Source organism: Ahaetulla prasina, chromosome 2 (genome assembly GCF_028640845.1).
Source record: "Ahaetulla prasina isolate Xishuangbanna chromosome 2, ASM2864084v1, whole genome shotgun sequence".
In the NCBI taxonomy this organism is placed as follows: domain Eukaryota; kingdom Metazoa; phylum Chordata; class Lepidosauria; order Squamata; family Colubridae; genus Ahaetulla; species Ahaetulla prasina.
Genome location: NC_080540.1, coordinates 56,239,794 through 56,264,793, shown reverse-complemented (window position 1 = coordinate 56,264,793; position 25,000 = coordinate 56,239,794). Strand labels below are relative to the sequence as shown.

Sequence of the window (25,000 nt, the reverse complement as noted above, 5' to 3'; positions counted from 1 at the left end):
CTTAAAAGCAAAACTTTGTCTAAAAGCTTATTAACTTCAATCCATTTTTGTAGCTTCAACTAATCTACCGGGAACACAGTCCATGAAGACATATGCAAAGCATTACAGAAAGCTTCAACACAATATTGTCAAGAAACACTCACTTGAGCCATAAGCCAAGCTAGACGGCAACATCTTACTGACAGTTCATTGTTTGGGTTTGTTTCCCTTCCCATCCCATTCTTTGCATCTTTTTCTTTTATTAAACTGTAAAGTAAACGGCAATACAACGATATGATTTTGGCTAATCTCATAAAACATTAATCTGAATTATGGGAAGATGAGATAACATTTGGGAAATTGCAGAGCTGTAGACTAGACTAGACCCTGAAGGGGGAAAAAAGTCCTTAAAGAAAGCAGGCACAAAATGTCACTTCTTTGTTGCCAAGAAAACTATATGTCAGCCAAGCTCAAGAATATTTTCACCTTTAAAGAGGTTTGAAACTACCAGGATTAGAGACTTCAAAAAACCGGGTCAAACAGCTACACATATATTCAAGTGAATACGTAGGTTGCTTGTTATCCTGATAGTGTGTATTCATTTTCTTGGAAGTGTCCTTTATATAGGTCTGATGTTTTACTTTTCTTTATTACTGATAAACTCTGCCTAAGTTTGGCAGTCTTAAGACTACAATTTAAGTCTAATCTCTTTGTTTAGACTATTTCTCCAGCGCATTTAAAATATCCAAAATTATCCATATGTCTGCCTAAAGTTCATGTCTATGCATTGGTAAACCGATGTTGAACAGGACTAATTCTATTAAGAATAGGTGATACTATATCGCTCAGTCGCACTGAATTAATTAAAATTGAATGTTAATTACACATGATTGTAGAGTGGTTTCATCATAATTTAAAAGTAGCATTCAAGAGCTTTTGTACTTTGTAAATTTCTGCTCAATCCTAATGTATATATAGTTTTCTTATCGTTCTTCAATCAAGTAGCAGCCATATTTAAAAAACAAAAGCTTGTGTGAGCAGCATTATGAAATCGAACAAGTTAAAAGCAAAATGAAGCCTTCTCCACTATTACAGCTGAGCTGCACAAACATTTTATCATAGAAACATAGTGCAAAGGGACTCATGAATTGAACAGAGCTTCTTCATTAGATTAGGATGGGAACATTGTCCAGCACTGTTAAAAATTTATCCTATCTGCGCAGCTTTAAAGAGATGGAAAGATTTAGCGGGACAAAAATATATCAACAAGAATATAGTATGAAATTGCAAGTGGACAACATTGCTACAGTAGCCATAGGAATAGTCACTGTTTCAGCAGGATGGGAACAGACATTATATTCATTATTGCATCGCAACTTAAAATCAGAACTGAAATTCATTAACATCTCCAAAAGTTTTCAATATGGTTAAAGCCAGGGGTGAAATCCAGCAGATTCTAACATGTTCTGGAGAACCGGTAGCAGAAATTTTGAGTAGTTCAGAGAACCGGCAAATACCACTTCTGGCTGGCCCCAGAGTGGGGTGGGAATGGAGATTTTGCAATATCCTTCTCCTGCCACACACACCAAGCCACGCCCATAGAACCGGCAGGGAAAAAATTTGAATTTCACCCCTGGTTAACACGTATGAGCTCATGTAATCATATAATATAAACTCATATAATTGTGGTAGGTTGTCACAGCTAAAAAAAAAAAGCTTTAGGTTAGCTGTCTGAAGCCAAAGGCACCCTGAATATGAATATTCCTAAATATTCCTAACATATAGAAACATTAAATCTTCCATGGGCATCTTAATAGGTGATACAAGATTTAGACTGTTAATACAGCCTAAGATAGTTAATATACGACTCCATTTTCTGTTGCCAGATTTAACTCACTCCCTTCAGCAGTTATTGATGATAAATATAAAAAATCCCATCCCCAAATGATATTGCTCTGGTGACCCCCACATTATCAGCGATGTTCAGCATGTTCCGTTGCTCTGTGATTTCTATTGAATATGTGGTGAGATATTAATCCGGGCATAAAGAAATTCCTAGGGAGAAACAACCGATGGTATGTCTCCTATCTTTTAATAGACCATAAAAGCATTATCGCCCATTACATTGCCATTTTTTGCCTCACTGCTGTAAGAGTGAGGCAACAAATACGGTAAAACAAAACTTCATTTCTTTGATAACTTTAAATCTTCTTCCCCTCCCTTTCTTTTCTTCCACTTTAACTAGAACAGAACAGAACAGAATAAGAGAGTTGGAAGTGAACTTGGAGGTCTTCTAGTCCAGGGGTCTCCAACCTTGGTCCCTTTAAGGCTTGTGGACTTCAACTCCCAGAGTTCTTCAGCCAGCTCTGCTGGCTGAGGGACTCTGGGAGTTGAAGTCCACAAGTCTTAAAGGGACCAAGGTTGGAGACCCCTGTTCTAGTCCAAACCCCTGCTCAGGCAGGAAACCCTATACCAGGAGTCGGCAACCTTAAACACTCAAAGAGCCACAAAGCCCCTAACCGGAAGCTCCCTGTTCAATTCTGGAGCCAACCGGAAGTCCGGTTCCCCCACCATAGAGTCTCTTCCTAGTGCAGCGTCCTTTTTCCTCTGCCGACTGGAAGTCGGTTTCCCCACCAGTCTCCTCCTAGCATGACATCCTTTTTCCTCCATCTGTCCTAACCGAAAGCCCTATCAATTGTGGAGCTGACCAGCACCAGGGAACCGCAGCAGAGGGATGAAAGAGCCATATGCAGCTCCAGAGCCACAGGTTGCTGACCCCTGCCCTATACCATTTCAGACAAATGATTGTCCAATCTCTTCTTAAAATCTTCCAATGTTTGCTTATTTGAATTGACATCTTTAAGTATGCACACAAAATGTACACATTTTGACAAAAATCATAATAAAGGTCTATCTATGTAAGAGATGACAGGGTTGAGGGAGGGGTCAAGCATGTCATCAGTCTTGAGACCCTTTGCACCCATAAGAGAACTAAATCCAGCCCTCCTTGAATTCCCTTGACTCTTATCTACTGCCAATCTGCCAAATTCAGATTCTTGTATTCTTGTGTTAGCATGCAATAAACGTGTATTCATTTGAATTGCCTTGCATCATGATTTTGTGTGCCTGACATGCTATATCATCCATCTATCTGTCTGTCTGTCTGTCTGTCTGTCTGTCTATCATCATCTATCTGTCATTAGACTCCAGACTCCTTGGATTTGAATGTAATCCAAAGCAGTTGTCTATGGGATGGAATTTCTGGAAACTTTTCTCTCTCTCTAATGCAAGATACTGTGAAAGGGGGGCTTGTAAATTTCCCTATGTAAGAATAGCATCATCAAAGTGTCACGATAGCCACTACTGAATTTCTGGACTATTTACAAAATGAAAGTATTGATACTGAATTTAGCTCCCTTCCTGTCCAAAACATATATTGCTTTTGCAAGTGGAACATTACTATGAGTTAAGAAAATAAATAAATGTAATGTGCAATTATATAATACCAGATTGAAGAAGAAGAAACAGAAGGCAATTGCAGCCTACTATTGTAACACTACCAAGAAAACTACAGTAAATACTACTGAAATACTCATTGTCACAACTTTTAATTGGGTGAAAAGACGCACCATAGGGCAACAATTTTTAACCAAGGTATTTCAAATGAGTTAACTTTCAGAATATGTCCAAAATCCAGGATTCATGATTACTGTGGGAATGAAATTTTGAAAAAGCTGTGGCTGTTTTTTATTTATTTTTATTTATTTATTTGTCACAACAGTATATATAAGCATAAGCATGAAATAACTATAAGATATATAAGCATATATATAAGCATAAGCATGAAATAACTATACGAATTGGATACAATCAAAGGGAACATTAGGACAGGAACGGTAGGCACGCTGGTGCTCTTAAGCATGCCCCTTACAGACCTCTTAGGAATTGGGTGAGGTCAATAGTAGACAGTCTTAGGTTACAGCTTTGGGGATTTTGGGAAGAGACCACAAAGTCAGGTAGTTCATTCCAGGCATTAACAACTCTGTTACTGAAATCATATTTTCTGCAATCAAGATTGGAACAGTTCACATTAAGCTTAAATCTATTGTGTGCTCGTGTATTGTTGCGACTGAAGCTGAAGTAGTTTTCAACAGGAAGGACATTGTAACAGATGATTCTATGAGTTAATCTCAGGTCATGTTGAAGGTGGCGGAGTTCTAAATTTTCTAAACCCAGGCGCTACTGGCTGCTGCTGCTATTGCTGTGGTCACATGATGTTCATTTTCAACGTTTCCTGCTAGTTTCCCAGCCAGTTATATAAGCCTTCTTTCTCTCCCTCACCCAGCAGCAGCCACTTACCTGCCTGCTGGGAAGAGAAAGGAAGGATGGAAGGAAGATTTTTGTTATTTCCTACCAGCTTCCTGCAAGGAAATGAGAAAGCCAGCAGGAAGTTGGAATTTGCTCTCGCTCTCTCTGTTTCTCAATTTAGGTACGGAAATGCCTCTGAAATGATGACCCAAAGGGGCACAAATTGCCTAGTGATTATATAACACCCCTGCATAGACAGGAATGACTATTGATCTCATTCCCAGGTCATACCTACCATTACATACCTACTAGAGTCAGACTGTGACTTGAAGCAGCTGTTTTGGGGTATCATAAAAAGTGTTAGAATGCTGAGTTATTCATTTATTTTTATATAATTTATTACTATTTACCTAATTAGGGGAAGAGCAGGAATGCTTGTGAGGTTGTTCTGGATGCCAAAATATTTTGAAATGCTAATAATAATAGTATCAGCTGGCAAAACACAGTTCTTTTCCTACAGTCCCACTTATGCAGAACACCAACATTGACAAACACGATTACAATAATTCCAAATGTGGATTACTGCAACAAAGGACATGTACAAATTCAAAAATGATATGAAAATACTCAATCACAAATACTTTGTGGCTTTCCACAAAGAGCTTGGGACCTGTAGTTCCATTAAATGTTAAAAACATCTGGATAGTACAAATTCCAGAAGTTCTGGGTAGGCTATTTATAAATTGAAAATTGTAGCAGGAGACACTTAAATTTGGATAATTTAAAAAATGTAAAATCTGAGTGAATGAATGAGTGGGAAAAGTTTCAGTGCATATTTTTGATACACCTTATTTGTCAGAAATGAATAACCAGATCCATACATGACGAGTTCAATTAGCTGTTTTATTGCTCAAGCACAGGAATCTTATGCACCAGGTTATGACTAAATAAGATCCAATAGCATTCAAGGGATGTCAGACTTCTCACCCTTGTGCCCATGTAGGGATTCCAAACTAATTCTCCATTTGACTCCTCTCCCTGGTTCAGCCAGCCTCTCTCCAATATATTTGTGGAAAGACTAATACGTTAACACAGGGGAAAAAATCCCAAATGTCACCGTTATAATTTATTATATGTCTTATCTCCACTAACTCCTGGATGATAATGTCAACACACACAGGCAGTAAAAGGGGATAACTGTAGAATCTAAAAATAACATCTCTAGGGGAAAAGTGAAAAGCTAGCAATAATTTTGAAAGCCTAATCTACAACATTTTAATTGTCATAGTACACTATTACTATTGCAATCCATCTTTCCAGTTGATAAAGATACACATATAATTAAGTCAAATATATTATATAGACCTTTAAAATCAGGACTTATCTTGAATTGATATGAATATCCAGATGCAACAGTGTGTGTTTGTACGTCAGTTTGTGTGTGTTGGTATTAGTAGGTGAATGTATTACTGTATAAAAGTATATTTTTATATATAGCATTTAATCCATTTATGGATAAGGACTAAACAAATAAACATCAACAAATCGGCTCTCCATGTCTCATTTGACTATTTCGCAGATTAGGAGGAAATGTTTCTTTATGAAATGAAGAAACAACATTACTGTTCTTAATTTGATGATGCTCATTTTTTTAAAAAAGGAAATAGAATATTAAAGCATTTCAACTGTAAGATAAACTTCAAGTCATATTAAGCTTCAAACTGAACAATTAACTGTGTTACTAACTGTTGACAAGTTATTTCAAGGCTTCTATTCTCTCTCTGGTAGAGTTTTTTTTTTTTTTTGTCTTTAAGCTGGTCTTGGAATGAAAATCCTTTCAAATAGAGGAATGTCTTCAATAAAACAGAACACCAGATTACCTTCCTAGATCAGCTAAAAATATATCACTCAGCAACTACCAAACTTACTCTGATGATTATTTTCTTGCCCTGTGAAGTGTGGTATTTTAGTCTCCAGTGTTACCAGGAGATGCTGACAGAGTAAGTACAGTGCTGTTATAAATATTGGAAGAAGAAAACTGAGCCATGAATAAATTTAGTACAGGTAGGTCCTTGACTTACAACCAGTGGTGGGATTCAGCCAGTTCACACCACTTCGGGAAAACCGGTTGTTAACTTTCTGAACAGTTTGGTGAACTGGTTGTTGGAAGAAATCATTAGGGCAGAGAACCGGTTGTTAAATTATTTGAATCCCACCACTGCTTACAACCATTCATCTAGCAACAATTCAAAGTTACAACAGCACTGAAAAAAGTGACTCACAACTGGTCCTTTGCATTTTTACAGCCACTGCAGCATCTCCACAGTCACTTCCCAACTGCACTTCACTTTAACTACTGTGGCAGAAAGGTTATACATACAATCGTGCATGATTCACTTAACAATCACCTTGTTTAGCAACAGAAATTCTGGTCTCCATTGTGGTCGTATATCGAGGAGTCCCTGAATACTACATCCTGAATACTCCTCTGATTTCCATCAGCATGTTATATACATAAGGACACACTTTTCTAACAAGGAAAATGGTTAAATTTATGAAGGATAGATATTGTCAGGTCCCATAGAACTCTATCGGGATGCTGCTATTCTGGCGGGAGGGGGAAGTCTGGGGATACTTTCACATGGGTTTTTCCTTTATTCCTTTTCCTGTTTTGATGCACCTTTTGGGGAAATGGGAGGTGTGACGAATGTGCCTGAGCTGTTTTGTTTCAACACCGGAGGAGCAAGATCGTGGCGCCTGGGAACTGCCTGCTATCACCATCTCAGCCCGGAGTTCTCACAAGGTCTTCACACCTTGGGATTGGATCGCAGCTGAACTGGACATTAGGAGCAGTGGTGAATTCCTATTTTTTTTACTACCGGTTCTGTGGGCGTGGCTTGGTGGGTGTGGTGTGGCTTGGTGGGCGTGGCAGGGGAAGGATACTGCAAAACCTCCATTCCCAGCCCACTTCAGAGGAAGGATACTGCAAAATTCCCATTCCTTCCCCACTCCTGGGGGAAGGATATTGAAAAATCTCCATTCCCACTCCACACTGGGGCCAGCCAGAGGTGGCATTTGCCAGTTCTCCGAACTACTCAAAATTTCTGCTACCGGTTCTCCAGAACCTGTCAGAACCTGCTGGATTTCACCCCTGATTGGGAGGGGGCTTGAAAGAAGCGGTTTAACCTAACACTTTGGCGTGGGAAATTCAGATTCTGCCTACACTCTGTCTACTATCACTGTCTTCCAATAAAAGTTCCTTCTGAAATGCCTTTTGTTTCAAGAGTTCTGCTTTCTTGAGAAGACTGGCAAGGCGGGCCCTTAGAGATATAGCAATACAGGTAGTCCTTGATTTATGATCATAATGGAGCCCAAAATTTCTGTTGTTAAGTGAGTAATTTGTTAAGTGAGTTTGGCCCCACTTTACAAACCTTCTTGCCACAATTGTTAAGTGAATCACTACCATTGATAAACTAGTAATATGGTCGTTAAGTGAATCGGGCTTCCCCATTGACTTTGCTTGTCAAAACGTTGCAAAAGGTGATCACGTGACCGTGGGACACAGCAACGGTCATAAGTATGAACCAACTGCCAAGCGTCTGAAGTATGATCACATGATCATGGGGCTGCTACAAAGGTCGTAAGTGTGAAAAACGGTCATAAGTCACTTTTTTCAGTGCCGTTGTAACTTTGAACAGTCACCAAATCAACTGCTGTAAATTGAGGACTACCTGTAGTTATTCCTTGGGTCAAATAAAAAAATATATAAATATTTACAGTGTGCTCTTAATTTATTCTAGGTATGATTGGCAAAGTAGTATGCTGCAGATGGCAGGCTGCAGATTCTACGCCCCTTGGGCAGATTCAGCAGGAGTTATATTCTTACATTAACCTGTTATTTAAAGACACAGGAAAACTTCACCAACATAATGCACAAAGTGTTCATCTTATTTAATACAATTCTCCTTGAGTTAGCGAGTGTAGACGAGGGCCACAAATCTGGGCAGTACCCTTGACCTTTAGGTTACATAATGAGGGCTATACTTTCCAAAACAGTGAAGAATAAGGAAGCAGATGAAGCCAAAACAAAATCAAAATGGGATGCAATCATAATTAAATGAAGTAACTTCAGTTAATTTAATTATCCTCCATGTCTTAACTTATTTTTCTCTTCTATCACATTTCAGTTTGATGGTAAGAGTTCAAAAAACTGTGGAAGATGCACTCAAAGTCCTTGGGTGGAAGTTGTGTGTTTCCAGTTTTTGGTAAGGGATGTCAGAAGACCTAGGATTACTAGATGTTTGCTTTTGCCAAGCCAAGTCTAGTTTTGGAGGATCTATCATTGGGCACTTCTACAAACCAGGAAAATGTACCAGTTTCCAGGTTGGGTTGGCTAATTAAGAATAGCAACATGACCCATAGGAAACCCCTGCCCTGACCACTCATTACATTTAACATAACATAACATAACAACAGAGTTGGAAGGGACCTTGGAGGCCTTCTAGTCCAACCCCCTGCCTAGGCAGGAACCCTACACCATCTCAGTCAGATCCAACATTTTCTTAAAAATTTCCAGTGTTGGAGCATTCACAACTTCTGCAGGCAAGTCGTTCCACTGATTAATTGTTCTAACTGTCAGGAAATTTCTCCTTAGTTCTAAGTTGCTTCTTTCTTTGATCAGTTTCCACCCATTGCTTCTTGTTCTACCCTCAGGTGCTTTGGAGAACAGCCCGACTCCCTCTTCTTTGTGGCAACCCCTGAGATATTGGAACACAGCTATCATGTCTCCCCTAGTCCTTCTTTTTATTAAACTAGACATACCCAGTTCCTGCAACCGTTCTTCATGTTTTAGCCTCCAGTCCTCTAATCATCTTTGTTGCTCTTCTCTGCACTCTTTCTAGAGTCTCAACATCTTTTTTACATCGTGGAGACCAAAACTGGATGCAATATTCCAAGTGTGGCCTTACCAAGGCATTATAAAGTGGCACTAACACTTCACGTGATCTTGATTCTATCCTCTGTTTATGCAGCCCAGAACTGTGTTGGCTTTTTAACAGCTGCTGCACACTGCTGGCTCATATCTAAATGGTTATCCACTAGGACTCCAAGATCCCTCTCACAGGTACTACTATTGAGCAAGGTACCACATATACGGTACTGGTGCATTTTGTTTTTGGCCTAAATGTAGAACCTTACTTTTTCACTGTTGAATTTCATTTTGTTAGATAGCGCCCAATGTTCAAGTCTGTCAAGATCTTTCTGTAACTTGAGCCTATCTTCTGGAGTGTTGGCTATTCCTGCCAGCTTGGTGTCATCTGCAAATTTGATGAGTTCCCCATCTATCCCCTCGTCCAAGTCATTGATGAAGATGTTGAAGAGTACTGGGCCTAAAACAGAGCCTTGGGGTACTCCACTGCATACTTCCCTCCATGTGGATGTAGTTCCATTGAGGACTACACGTTGAGTGCGGTTGGTCAGCCAGTTACGAATCCATCTGGTGGTGGTGCTGTCTAACCCACATTTTTCTACTTTATCTAGTAGTAGGTTATGGTCTACTTTATCAAATGCTTTACTGAAGCATAACCTCCAGTTGACGATCATAAAACAACCATTGGCTACCATCTAGCAGTCATCCAGAATATTTGCAGTCCAAATTACCATAGATCTAACTTAATTGTGGTTGGGCAATAATCGTCACTAAAATTACTTCAGGTAATTAGACTTTCTGGATACTGCCTAATTACCTGATGTCATTTCTATCATTACTTTTCAGAGCTCTTCCTGGTGGAATGGGAGATAGGGATCGAAGAGAAATCTACTCCTCTTTCCATTTCCTGCCTGACAGACAGGGGTCTGTTGCTTATTCCCCATCCATTAATTTAGTTTGACCTAGAAATCATTTTGCTTAACAGCACAATAAAGAACAGGAAGTGTATGGAATTACAGAAATCTGATTCATTTCAGAGAAGCATTTTCACAAGGCTTCCTCCTTTAACTTCCTTCTTTTAATGTTAGGTAATCAAGTTACGGATTAACATTAATAAATATGACGACATGTAACTGCTTAATGTGTTCTAGGTTTATCCTTTCGGAAATCTAGTCATCCTAATATTACCTGTTGTGAAAAGATTTTATTCTTTGTTTTCAGTTTTTTGTGTGTTTGTGAATTTGCAAGCTAAGTGCCAAATCAATTGCTAGTCCTCATCTTTTCCTATCTTGACAGGGTAAATTGCTTTCATGTTTATGGCAGGAAGCAAAATACGAAAAGCAAATTAACATTTATTTAAATACACAAACACACACACACAGACAGACAGACACACACACACACACACACAGGTCTTTTATGATTCCCAGGTGTGGGGGCCAATTTGCCACACAGCAATTTTCATGTCTTTCTTTCTGAAAGCCCACATCTGCCAAATATATTGGCACTGATACAAGCTAGCATATAAATTTCCTTGTGAAACAAGTCCTTCCAGGGTGAGTTGAGTGAATGCTGAGCTCATAACTGTAAATTTCTGGGCTTATATATAATTTTTTTTAAAGAAAATATATCTGGGAGAGATATTTTTATCTCTCTTTCCAGCTGAAAGTGGCAGATAAAGATATTTTTTCCAAAGCATATAATCTCCAAGCATATAATTATTAAGGCTTTGAACAACATATTAACTACACATAACAGAGCTGTAGGAAGAAGAACTTAATAAGACAGGAGGCTAGAGTTCATATATTATGACAGGAAGCTGTTTTCATTCCATACTCTATATCTCACTCTTAATTCTTCTACTAGAAATATCCAAAGCTTATTGTGACTACGAGGACAAAAGTTGGTTCCCTCATTGCCTGTGATTTGCCTGATTTGCATTTATATTAGTCCTTTATACACATCAGACTATGGTTAAACAAACTGGCATAAACCAGTGTGAAAACCCAGTCAAAATCTCTAAGACACACATTATAAGTACAAAAATCCCTGGTAAAATGTTGCATTTAAAGAAAATTAGAAAAAGAAAGACACAAAAAGGCAGGTGGTACCTGATGGTAGTTTCCAACCTCATTCTCACAGGCTCCAATTCATCACTGTGGCAAAAAATTTCAAGGTACCAATCTTGTTTCCAAAGGGAAAGCTAATGGCCAAATTGCCCTCCAAAATGAATAGGACATGTAAGAAAAATTATTCCAGACATAGTGGTGGATGGATATTATAGAAGAGGTTTATTTTATATCGTATTTTCCTCTGACCCACACTTTCTCTTTCAAGTTAAGCAAACGTGTTAGCATTATTAATATATATGTCTTTTTCAGCATTATAGAGTGTGCATTTTTATCTCCAGGTTAAAAGCAGAACTGAGAAGCATAACTTTTTCAGATGAAGAAATTATGGGCTTTGATTGCATTACCTATTTCTGAAGGGAATGAAGTCACCACAACAAAAACTAAATTTCACTGCATCTAAATATTAATTTCATTACAGAAATAGCATTAATAAGATTAACTGCTGCACTTAAGAATATTTCCAATTCACTGTCTGTATTTTATGGTGTTCTGTTGCTGCATCCAGACTTTGCAGGCTAAATGCCATCCAGAGATCTCATGTTTAGAACCCTGATAAGAATCCAACAGCATTTCAATTCCTTCTGAGCCAGAAGCTTGAAAAATGCTTTCCTCTTATGCCTTATGAACTGCAGTCTAAATTACGAAAGAGATTTCAGAATACTTTTTTTAAAAAAAAAATTAATAATAAAAGTGCCCATCAGGTACATTATATGTCAATATGTCAGCATATTCTATTTATTTACATTACATACATATTTAGTATAAAAATGGTCATTACAAACCTATAATCTGGATTTCTGGGCGATTTACTAAGAAAACCTGATACATTGGTACAAACACTATAAATCAGACATTAGCAATGCTTCGGTAGCTAAGGCTGTTCAAAAGTCCTGAATCTTAATATTTTTTAAAAATGGGAAAATGAAAAAAAAAAGGATTTGTCTTAGCATTGAAGGGACAGTAGTATACATAGTAAGTAAGCCTTCCTAGGACAAGAATACTAGTCTTGAGAAGAGCATCTTCTGAGTATCACCCACTTTTCAAAGAGCGCTTGGAGGTAAGCTTCAGCACATGGTTATGATTACTAATTTATGGGACTACAAATGGAATGGAATGGTTGCTGCTAATTATTTACATTCTTAATTATAGGTAGTCCTTGATTTAGAATAGTTAATTTAGTGACCATTCAAAGCTACGATGGTGCTGAAAAAAAGTGATCTATGACCATTTTTCACACTTATGACCGTTGCATCATCCCCATGATCATATTCCATCCTTTATAAGGTAGGTAAAATGAGGACCCAGATTGTTGGGGGGGCAATAAGTTGACTTTGTAAATATACAAATAGAATGAGACTATTGCCTTACACACTGTAAGCCGCCCTGACTGAGTCTTCGGAGAAGGGCGGGATATAAATGTAAATAAAAATAAAAAAATAAAAATAAATAAATAAAATCATATGATTTACATTCAGATGCTTGACAACTGACTCACATTTATGACGGTTGCAGTGTCCCAAAGTTATGCAATACCTTTTGTAAGGTACTCTGACAAGCAAAGTCAACGGGGAAACCAGATTCACTTAACAACCATGTTACAAATTTAACAACTGCAGTGATTCACTTAACAAATGTGGCAAGAAAAGTCCTAAAATGGGGCAAAACTCACTTAAGAAATTTCTCACTTAGCAACCTAAATGTTGGGCTCAATTGTGGTCATACGTTGAGGATTACCTGCATTATTTTAGTCCCAGGGACAAGTCTTCTGGGAATCGTCTAGCTCAGGGGTCTCCAACCTTGACAACTTTAAGACTTGTGAACTTCAACTCCCAGAGTTCCTCAGCCAGCCAAGCTGGCTGAGGAACTTTGGGTGTTGAAGTCCACAAGTCTTAAAGTTGCCAAGGTTGGAGACCCCTGGTCTAGCTCAAATACCAAAATAACTTAAGAAGCCTTGGAAATAAAGTAGCTTGATTTTAGCAGGATCCAAAATGGCATTATTTGTCTCCTTGCCCCAACCATGTGTTTTAGGCCAGGGTGTGGGAAATCTGACTAAAAAAGAAAAAAGGGAGTTTCCATCAGCACTTCCCTGTGACTTGGGCTAAACTGTTCAACACATAGATGTGACTATATTGCTTAATACAGACTTTTTTCACTTTTAGAAAAGCTACAAAGGGTTCACGAAAATCCCGAGCTTAGTTTCAGGAAAATGTGTTAGCTATGTTGGTTTGACAAATATTTTTAATATTATTTGCATTCCACGCAACAGCTGTGAAGTATTCCTGTACCGCTAAGCTTTAGTTTGTTTTCATTTGACAGTCAAGCTTATAATATCAGTTGTGTCTCTATGATGAAGTGCCTGCAGGAGCTGCAAAATTATTATGGGCTTTTCTCACTGCAGGTATTACCATCAGGCTGAGAACAACAACAACAAAAACACACAAAAGAACCACCTCATTCATTCTGAATTTGTTACATATAAAACCAATAAATAGAGCTACGCTTTATTTTTGTTGAAATTCTATGGTACACATCACAAACTTCAAGAGAATCCCAAACATGCACCTTTTCATTTGTAAAATATGAAATTTCTGCCTCTATTGAAAGAACAATGGAAAAGAAAGAAATTGTGCGGCTTCTTTTGTGACTGAACTTCTGGCCTCGATAGAACAGCACCATTAGTCACGCTAAGTACCATCAGCCAAGTTAATAAAGCAATCTTTGTATAAGGTCTTCATTAGTTGTTTTGAACAGCACATAGCATCTCTGTCTTTGAAAATAATTTAATGAGAAGGGACCTTCAACATCTTTTAGGGGCAGTATGGGAAAAATGTATAAATTGCTAATCAAAACTCAGCAAAATGTCACTTGTTTACATTTTTTCCCCAACTTTGGGTTGTCTCGATAATAAAACACGATTGGTGCACTTTATTGAATGTTCAAAAACACTTCATTTGCTTTGTGCTTCAAATAGTTGATGTGTTATTTAAGAGAGGAGTGAAGCTGAGAAAATAGTGGCTTGCTTTCAGTATAGAAATGAGATTTGGACCATAGAGCCCTGAGCTCACAATACTGCCTTAAAGGCATTAACTCTATGTTAGCACTTACTCACATTGCTTTCTTGTTTATGCGCATTTCTATATTTCTCTAACATGCATTTCAGTGTATATGATTAAAAGGTAAAGGATCCCCTCACACATATGTGCTAATCGTTCCCGACTCTAGGGGGCGGTGCTCATTTCCGTTTCAATACTGAAGAGCCAGCGCTGTCCAAAGACGTCTCCGTGGTCATGTGGGCAGTATGACTAAACGCCAATGGCTCATGGAACACCAAAGGTAGTCCCTATTTTTCTACTTGCATTTTTATATGCTTTCGAACTGCTAGGTTGGCAGAAGCTGGGACAAGTAACGGGAGCTCACCCTGTTACACAGCATTAGGGATTCGAACCGCTGAACTGCTGACCTTTTGATCAACAAGCTCAGCGTCTTAGCCATTGGGCCACCATATACCCTCTTGGTATATGGTTGCCCATCCCAAATTCACGACTCTGGGTGGTTAACAACAGTTGAAAGCTATACAAAAACATGAAACAATATAAAACAGGACAAATACAAAAAACACCCACAACACATAAATGGCACTACTGCAGTATCACTACACATCCAGATCCCCAAGCCTGGTGACCAAAAAGCACATCTTTAAGGCCTTGCAAAAGGCTGATGGGGGTCAAGATCCATTTAATCTTTGAAGGGGATAATGTTCCACAAGGCAAGCATCATGCCTAAAAATTCTCTCTTCTTGAGTCTCACCAGATGGTGTTCCCTAATATACAGGACCCAGAGCATTCCTTTCTATCAGACTTGATGGAAGGGGTAGGCATAATCAGGGAGAGGGGATTGTACAACTTGCACAACGTCTACTCCCCCCCCAAAAAATCTCCCTTGTTGTATTATATGCTATATACCTACAGTATGTAATAGGCTTTCATATTCTATTAAGGTTTGTTTTAATCTATTGTAAGCCACAAAGCCATCGTAATGATTATGCCCATGAATGCCTAAATGTGTAGGACAACTTTTAGTCATCTGATACAGAGGTCCTTATTAGAAACTTGTGAAAACTGAAAATTGTCAAAGCAGTGAAGAAAAGAAATTATCCAGGGCTGCCCAATTACAAAGAAGGGTTAGGAATGTTGTGTAATTGAAAGAATGGAGAAGTCTCTGATAATCTTTTGCCTAGAAAACCAAGATGTCTTGGTATATGACGTATGGTCATACACATACACATTATTGTAGTATCAGTGTACATAATTCATGTCTTAGACAGGAAAGAGCCAGGTTAAAAGCACAGTGATTACAAAGCACTTGGCAAAAGCTTTTGCCAAACCATCAAAACTAGAGCTACCCCAAAATTGTTCAGAAGACATGCTGAACTTCACTCTAAAAAAAAGTAAGTTTCCTGAATTTACCCTGAAAATATATAAATATACTATTTCTTAGAGACAACCACCCTCCCAATAACTCTAAATGACATCTTACAGTGGCAAAAGATGCAAAATGATAGTCGGCCTTACAACTCAGTTGTAGCTGTTTCTTTTAGCAGCCATGAATACAGCACCTATTTTTAGAATAGAATAGAATAGAATAGATTTTTTTATTGGCCACGTGTGATTGGACACACAAGGAATTTGCCTTTGGTGTATATGCTCTCAGTATACATAAGAAAAATAAAATACATTCCTCAAGAATAAAAAGATACAACACTTAGTGACAGTCAAGATTACTAATAAGCTATCAAATCGTACTACTAAACAATTAAAACAATATAAATTGAATTTTAGGTGATTTTTTAAAAAAAATCTGGAAACGAAAGCCAGCAAAAAGCAATAATGCCTTTTACAAGAGGAAGCTAGGTCTTATGCATTTCAACAAGGGTTTTGAAGATGAATGTATATTCAAAGCATTTGGGGTTTTGTGCACTGCACCCATCAACATTGCAGAGATTTATGTGAATAGGAAGATTCTTCCTTTTTCTAAGGTTCTGTGCGTAGCATATCAAGCGCTACCCTTTCTGTGCTCAACAGCCATAGGGTGCTAGTTAAGACAAGAGAGAGCTGCATTTTATCAGTGCTCCCCCAGCAAGATGAGTACCGTGTAGCTGCCATGATTGAAAGACCTGGGGGAAAGTAATCACTGTTCTTCTAAGTAAAGAGTAACAAGTACACCATCATTTTACAAATGAGATACCTGGGCAAGCACAAAAGTGGCACAGATCTCTCATAAGGGACCATAATTCAACCAAACTGATCTCTGTTGGGATTCTAGCTATTTTTTATATTGGGAACCTTTGCAGCAGTTCTTTACTGACGGCAGAGTATGCAGTTAGCGTTCTAAGCCAGGGCTGCTACGACCTTCATTTGGTTTCCTGATCCTGACAAACGCACAATGAAAGAATTTCATGTAAACGGGTAAGCCACGGTAAGCAAGTTACTAGACATAAAACTAGAAGTTTAAAATAGCTCAATTCGTTAAACTTTCACACACAGAACATGGGAAGATTATCAAACTCCCCTTTGGAAAGAATTGCACAATATCAAATGAGTATTAAACTGGAAGTAGGTAGAAAAGCCTTTGTGCTCTATTCTGTGTATTCTGTGCTCTATTCTACCTTTGAGTTCTAATAGTTCAAGCACCAAGCAAGATATGAGACTAGGGCTGGTTATATCTAAGTTTGTAACAATCAAATGTTCCCCAAAGGTAGATATTTAATATTACTAACAAAAATTAGGGTCATTAAATCCTGCTAAAAACAACTGATTTACTCATAAGCTTCCTCTCCATTCCTTTCTTGTCTGCCAGACTGTGTTCCCAAAAATAAATTTAGTCAGGAGAAAAGCTTTTGGCACATAGGGCTGTAGAGAGATAATATAGTCAGACAGCTTTGTACCCTCTTTATAGCCCATATACTATTAAACTGGATACTTCAACAGGATTGAAGCGAAGCAGAACCACAAACCACTTGCTTGCAGGCAGAAGATTCCAGGTTCAACTCCTGTCAACTATAGCTGAAAGGATCAGGCAGCAGGTCTTGGAGAGCATGTCTCCTTGACCCCCTGAAGGAATGAATGCATCAATCAAAGTAGGCTGTAAGGCATTGCTGAGCACAAATTGCCTTTCATCCAAGATCTAAGGAGATGTTCCTTCTTGGTGGTGAAGATAGGGTTGCTATGGATAAAACCCAGCAGGATGAACACCCTTATGATGCCTCTGTTAGGATATAAATATGAAATATGGGAAGGCAAGTAGAATACAGACTGTTGGATGGAAAGGCAAGCCATTCATGCATACAACTTCATAAACAAGTAAATTCGAAGGACCACAGCCCACTCATGAGCATTTCTAAGGAATTCTCTTCTTTTGAAAAATTTCTAAAGAAAGCTCATCAAATTAAATGAGAACTACCGTAGTCATACACATACACACAAGATAGATAGATAGATAGATAGATAGATAGATAGATAGATAGATAGATAGATAGATAGATAGATAGGATAGATAGATGATGAAAGAAAGAAAGAGAGGGAGGGAGGGAGGGAGGGAGGGAAGGAGGGAAAAATAGTCACCTTTAAGACTATATGTCTTAAACTTCCAAAACATTTGGATTGAATCCACACAACATGATAGGTTAAAATGTGGTTAGAGAGTTGGTGGTACAATATATTATGCAGATCTAACCATTATGGATAATTTATGGACAACTGTTATAATTTGATTCATTCAATAAACCAATGCTCAACCATGGATCACAGTGCTGAGAAAGCATATTCCTTATATGCTACAACTCGGAGAGATATTAAGTTCAAGTGCACCAAGACAAATTCCTTGTGTGTCCAATCACACTTGGCCAATAAAAATTCTATTCTATTCTATTCTATTCTATTCTATTCTATTCTATTCTATTCTATTCTATTCTATTCTATTCTATATGCCACCCAACTTACTGTCAAGGGAGACAATATTTAAGACTACAGTTAAAATGTTCACATATTTAGAACTCAGTTTTCATTTTTTAAATCATTCTGAATCAAGTGTGATTAAATATATGAAAATCCATATCAAATGGAGTGCATGTAGTTTATGGTTGTATTTTACATGCATTCCCAAAACCTAAACCAAGACCTAAATGTTTTAGATTACCCCTTGTAAAATGCTTGCCTCCGTATGCATGGGAGGCCCCCCTTTTCAGTTCCTAGAGCTGCTGAAACTTTCATTCAGATCCACTTGCATTCTTTGAATTCAAAAGTGTTATAACACCTCTCTCCGTTGAGAAATGCATATAATAAAAGCATTAACATAAGCTATTTATTTTATTTAACGCGTTTATATATTAAATGTCTTTATCAAGGAACTCAGCTGGTATACAGAGAGTTTCAAAGTACTTGCATTACTCAGGTCCCCCAAAGGAGTTGTATGCTGAATCCTCAGCATACAAATTTAAAGGGACACATATTTTTTTGTGAAGTAGTTCCTTGATAATCACTACTAGTCATTTAAGCTTCAAAAACAGGTCTCTTATGGAAAGCAGAAAACATTCTTTTCTTTCAGGGTTGTAATTAGGAGGAGGTCTTCCCTTGCCTTTGTCTCCATGATTTCATTAAACAAAGTCACCAAAGGACATTTGCATTGTACATCCATAGTTGCTACTGACTGTCAACAGGCATAGTTTACCTTTTCTCTCTCGCTGCTTCTCTTTCATGGGGCAATTTGATATTCTGTCCTCAGTATAACTCTTATAAGTACATATCAGAGTATTTCCTGCCAGGATCACCTTTGCATGTGCTCAGGCAATAAGATTTGGTCTGTAGCACGTGTGTTACCACAATGCCCCCCCCCCCGTTTTCACATCTTATGCCTTGATTCAGTGAATCATTTCTCTTTCCAGACTATTACAATAGAAGGTTATAGATCAGCTGCTGCAGGTGCAACATACTGAAGTTTCTAAGAAGGTTGTAAAATTCTTAGCCATAGCTTGGGGTATTAGAAACCAGGAGGGTTGCTCTATATCCAGCTAAGTTTTGATTATTTTTTTGCTCTTCCATTGCATTCATTTTTATGTTTATTGACTGCTTTTTGCCAAGCTTCTCCATCAATCTGTGTATGAAATATTGACACCCTCCACAATTTATTTGTTTAATTATTCATTCATCATACTTATTTAGCCACCTATGTCACAAAATACGGGCAGCACACAATAAAAACTTCAAAAATAACATTAGAAAACAATCAACCATTAAGAATAGATTACAATTTTTAAAAAAGGCGAGAAGAGAGCAACAGAGATTACCAGCTGTGGAGCCAGCTCAACAAGTCCAATCAACCATTAAGAATAGATTACAATTTTTAAAAAAGGCGAGAAGAGAGCAACAGAGATTACCAACTGTGGAGCCAGCTCAACAAGTCCAATTCCTTGGAAGCCCCAAGCCTAAGGATACATTCTTGAGAAATTTATGAAATGTTAGCAAGGATGGAGCCAGTTTGACTTGGGAGGGATGATGTTTCATAATGCAAGTGCCACAGTAGAAAAAGCCCACATTTGGGATCCCAACAGATACAGTTCTTTAGCAGGCGGGACCCACAACATACCACTTCTACCGGATCTATGGGACAGGTATAAGAGACTGCCTCTTCTTCTATAATGAAGAAGGGGCAGCCCCTTGAATGTCCCAGACCTATGCCATGAAGGGCTTTAAAGGTCAAAACCAAGAATTGGATCTGAAGGCAGACTGGCAACCAATAGAGCTAACAGAACAGAGGTGTAATATCTGCTATTCTAGGGGCACATATAATTGCTTGCACCGCTGCATTCTGAATTAGCTGAAGCTTCCAGATACTCTTCAAGGGCAATCCCATGTAGATAGTATTACAGTATTCCAACTGGGAGGTAACCAGGGCATGAATGACTATGAACAAAGTTTTTTGGTCATTCCTGGGGATTCTTTATTCTGCTGAAGTCAGATGTGCCTGCATTGTGCTGGCTTTCGCTGCACATTACATGCTGCTGTCTTTATGTTTTCCTTCTCTCTAATTACTGCATAATTTCACTGATTTTTATTCTTTTGGTCTACGGCTATATATCAAATGCATACATATATTCATACACGGGATTCTTTTCAAGCCCTTTCCTCTGAATTCATTATTTTTAGAACACTGCGTATTTCCCCATAATGAATTCTACTTGGGAGCCTATTATTCCTAGGATTCTCTTCTGTTGAACTAAATCCATGTTTTAACAGTGGCTTTTCATCCTGAGAAGTTCTTTGGTATAATCAAATAGTTTGAGAAAGTCTTCACTTAGAAAGGCCAAAACAGGCTTTTCTCTGAAGGAGGCAAGTGACCGATCGATCTGATAATTCTAGAGGAAACAGATTGGAACAAGAATCAGTTTTCTCCCCTATCTATTCTCCCCAGGATGTTATGGCACATCCCTTCTGGCTAGCACCACCAGATTCCTTCAAAACATGGTCTTGATCTGTTTCTTCTACTCTTTATTTTCTGGAATTATTATTTTTTCATTCAACAATCTCTTGCCTCTCCTTGTTAGCAGCATTATGTTCAATCCACCCTTTTCTCTCTTCTTCCTTCATATATTTTTGTTATTCACACCTTAGTAGGCATTCTCCTTCTTCCACTTCTTTTCCCTAGGAGCTTAAATAAAGATCACACTGACACTGGAGCACCCTTTTCTTTCCTGACCTGCTGAAGCATATCTTTCTTGCCCCTCTAGCTAGCAGTATCCATAATAATTTCATATGCCAGGGCTGCCTCTTAGAGTCATGCTGGCTTGAATGCCTTGATGAGAAAAAAATAATGCAATTGGGCAAAGCACATATTTTATCATAGTTTGCTAATACAATCATTAGTTTGGTGCAACTGTTGCAAAGACCAAGTTTAGCATAGCAAGTCTTAATATTTCTATATCTACATTGTAGAACTTACTTATAGCACAGTACCTAGGATAAGCTGAGCTTATCAGCTGAGGTCAGCAAATTTAGATCCAGATTTGGAATTTTTGGATCTCAAATTCCTCAACAGCAGATGTGAAACTAGAGGCATAAAACTAAAGCAACAGTGTGAACAGATCGGCAAATTTCAAAGACTTTAAACTCTATTTTCCTATTCATATCATCACATGGCTACACTCGCAATCCAGATTCTATATATTATTGTCAACTTTTCTCACTCACAAGGCAACTCAACTGAGAAACAGTATATATACTATCTCCCAATTAAAGGGATAATTTTACACATTTCCATTTCTTTCTTTATCTCCGGAATGATTTGGAGTTTGGAATTTAAGAATTAAGTTACAAACAGTCAGACAGACATGCCCAGCCTCAAGACCACACAATTCCTAAATCTGGACCTTGTTAGCCCTTTAATAGAAATGTAGAGATAAAATACGAGTTGGGAAGAGATGAGTGTAGCATCTGGAAATGTTGTCAGTCCATAAGAAATAAAGAACTATTGGAACTAAGTGTTCTGTCTCAAAGATAGCAAAAACTGTATAATAGTGATGATTGCTTTTTGTCTGTGGGTTAACACACAAAAATCGGTTCACAAAAAATAAAAACCCTAAAAGCTCAGGGCAAAATATGTACAGTTTAAGCAATCTTATTTGTAATCATATATTCACAAAATTCATCTGGAATAGTCAATATTTTCTTAAATATGATAGGTAAATAAAATAAATAAGTAAACAAATAAATAAAATCATTTTCATGGGAACATAACATAGATTACAAAAAAGGGGAAAGCACAGAATAAGTTACTTCTCTGCACTTGCATTGGACAATTTTATCCTTTAAAGAAATATTCCAATTCATAAATATTTATTACCTACACTTATTGAAGGTTCCAGTAGCAGCATGTGTTGCCAACTCATTTTACTGAGAGTCCTATCTTTTTTCTATCAACTAAATTTACAAGACATGGAAGTTCTTGCATAAAATTGAGTAATTGGCCTAACTCACAGGTAATCTCTAGGGAATATACAGGCAGATAGAATTGACATTTATGTCAAAACTGCTTTTTAACAATATACAGTGGGATTAAGAGGATGGACATGGAAATACTTATTCATTTGCCCCAATCGGATTAGACCAACAGGTCAAGAAGATGTTCAATTTCCAAACTTAACACAATCTTGTAGCATCTTAGAGATAGTTATATTATAACATGTTTATTTTGTGAGCTAAACTGTCCTTCCTCAGTTGTATGAAGCATTATCCCTCAATCAATAGAGTAGATATCTGCCGCAATTTGCTGTCCAGTTGTATTGGACACACATGGAAGAACAAGGTGGATGAAGCTATAAGGATCCAAAGAGCTGCAAAGGTATTTTATAAAGCGGGTATTAGTCCATAAAAATTTATATCATAGTGTTTATGACTCCACCCAGAAGATGTGCTGATTTGGCCACAAGAGCCTCCCCACAGACAGCTCTTGGAAATAAGCTGCTGTCTCAAATTGTTGAGGTGTTTGGATTAAGATCGCTTAAGCCAGAAGTCCAACTTCCATACTGCAGATTCAAAACTCAAAATTGGGGGAGAAAAGGGGGGGGGGGAAAGGCTGATAAAAAATATTTCTCTCCATAGACAAAAGTGAGCTAAGTTGTGGTTTATTGCCATCAACCCCCTTTAATAACTTTATTAATAATAATGTTATAATCTCCTCAGGCATCTGTGATTTTTTTCCCCCTAGGGATAAAAGAAAAAGAAGAAATCAGGGTGGGAATAAATGCACCATGTGTACTGATAGCAAAACAGAGGATGCAGCGAAGTTAAAAGGGGGAGTTAGATATACACACTGGATTTCCTGGCAGGGTACCTTTTATCTGTGATTCGTGGAATAAACCTTAGGATACTGGCAGTTTTCCATTGCATTAAAATAATTAATGATTCATTACATTAGACTGTAAGATCACCAACACCCTCAAGCACATACTAGAGTGTGTATGTGGTATATAGAATCCGTCTATATTTAGCATGCTGTTTTACTATGTAAAAATATAGAAAGAAAGAAAGAGAGAGAGAGAGAGAGAGAGACCACTCTCTTTTCATTGAAAGATCATGTAGAATTGACAAGAGAAATACAAATTGTACACAGCTACAAACAAAACCTCTATAATTCATGAAAGATGCAGAAGAGACTTTAAAGAGAGAGACTCCGTGCAAAAGCCCATAGTTTCCAAGGTTACAAAGTCAAATTAATTACATGCAAGAAAACACATACAACAAACACGCACACACATCAAGCATGAAAGCCACAGCATAACAGTCAAGAAAAAACGTTTCAAGATTTCTGTCAAAACTGATATCCAACCCTTTCTTTTTTGTCCGATCCCTGTGTAAATCGGGTAAGTTTAAAGGATCAAGTTTCCTTAAAATAAAATTGAAAAGGAACAGGAGGTCAAGGAGATCTTTACTCACCAAAACCAGACTGCAAATCCTTTTTCAGCCCACAAAGCATGTCTGCTATTATCTATCAAAGCATTCAGCTAAACAGCAAAAGGCGCTCCTCTCTCTCTCTCTCTTCCTTGCCTGGCACTGGAATCGCGTTACAGCAGTCTTACTCCCAAGGCCGTCTCCCTCGCAAGGAAACAGGGCTACACAGCACAAAAGATACACTCCTCCACTTCAAGAAAACAAAGTCCTCCGCTCCTCTGACACCTGGCCAACACAACGCTCCCACTGAAAAGCAACCACCACCTCAACATCCGGCTCCGACCACTCAGAAGATTCAACGTCAAAAGGAATTCGGAACCAGGGTAAGGTGCGAAAGTCTCTCCCACCGCACTTCCAGGGAAAGCATCACGGGATCCGTCAAAGTGGTTTCCATGAGGGAGAGAGCGAGCCCAGGCAAAAGTTCTACACGGAGGCATTAAAAAAAGGAGGAGCCGGTTGGAGAAGGAGCGGCAGGAACCAAGCCGCCCATGGGTCCTCTCGCTGGCATCGCAAACGGGAGGAGATCCTTCACAGCCTGCTGTGATCCAACTCAGGCCGCGCTGGAAAGAGTGCAGTCATCCTCCCACATGGGTGGTATGCTCGTCTTTCAGACGCAGCCTTTTGTTTCTCTCACCCGGGAAATCCATAAAAATCACAAGGCGCTAGACTGAATGGTCTCGGCTGACAGCCATACAACTGAAGGTTCCTTTTTGGGGGGCTGCAACTGGCAGCACAAGTTGGAAGACTTAAAGGTTTCCCCCCAGAGGCTTCCAAGTTCCAGGCGGCAACATTTTAGAGTGCATGAGAAGGCAGCTGTTGAGAGCTGCAGCACAGCTCAAGACTCTTGGTTTCCCCCACCCCTTTTATCAACCGGCTGTATGTATGGCTGCCAGCCCCTTTCAAGGCAATATCAAAGCTGCTGTTTTAAGCGCTACGCTTCTTTCTGTAACCCAGAGGAAAGGCGCAGGAGCTGGAAACGGCTAATAACTTAATTTAATCCTCCTTTGTACCGTCCTCTGTCTTCTCTCTTTTATGTCTTAAAAAAAAACCCACCCAGTGCTTTAAATTATTTGCTTTTCAACTCTTGCATGGCCAAAGAACTAGCAATTGTGTAGATGATGATGATGATGATGATGATGATGATGATGATGATG

At 38.4% G+C, this 25,000-nt stretch overlaps 1 protein-coding gene across 2 annotated transcripts in view; it reads right to left on the bottom strand.

The window, feature by feature from the left end:
- GRIP2 (glutamate receptor interacting protein 2) overlaps positions 1–24,618 on the bottom strand; it is a 181,340-nt gene extending 156,722 nt beyond the window's left edge. For both annotated transcript variants that reach the window (XM_058166627.1, XM_058166628.1), the window contains exon 1: positions 23,832–24,618. In XM_058166627.1, the coding sequence (XP_058022610.1) occupies positions 23,832–23,871 (40 nt within the window). In that variant the 5' untranslated portion in view covers positions 23,872–24,618. The remainder of the gene's footprint in view (positions 1–23,831) is intronic.
- Positions 24,619–25,000: the final 382 nt, after the last annotated feature.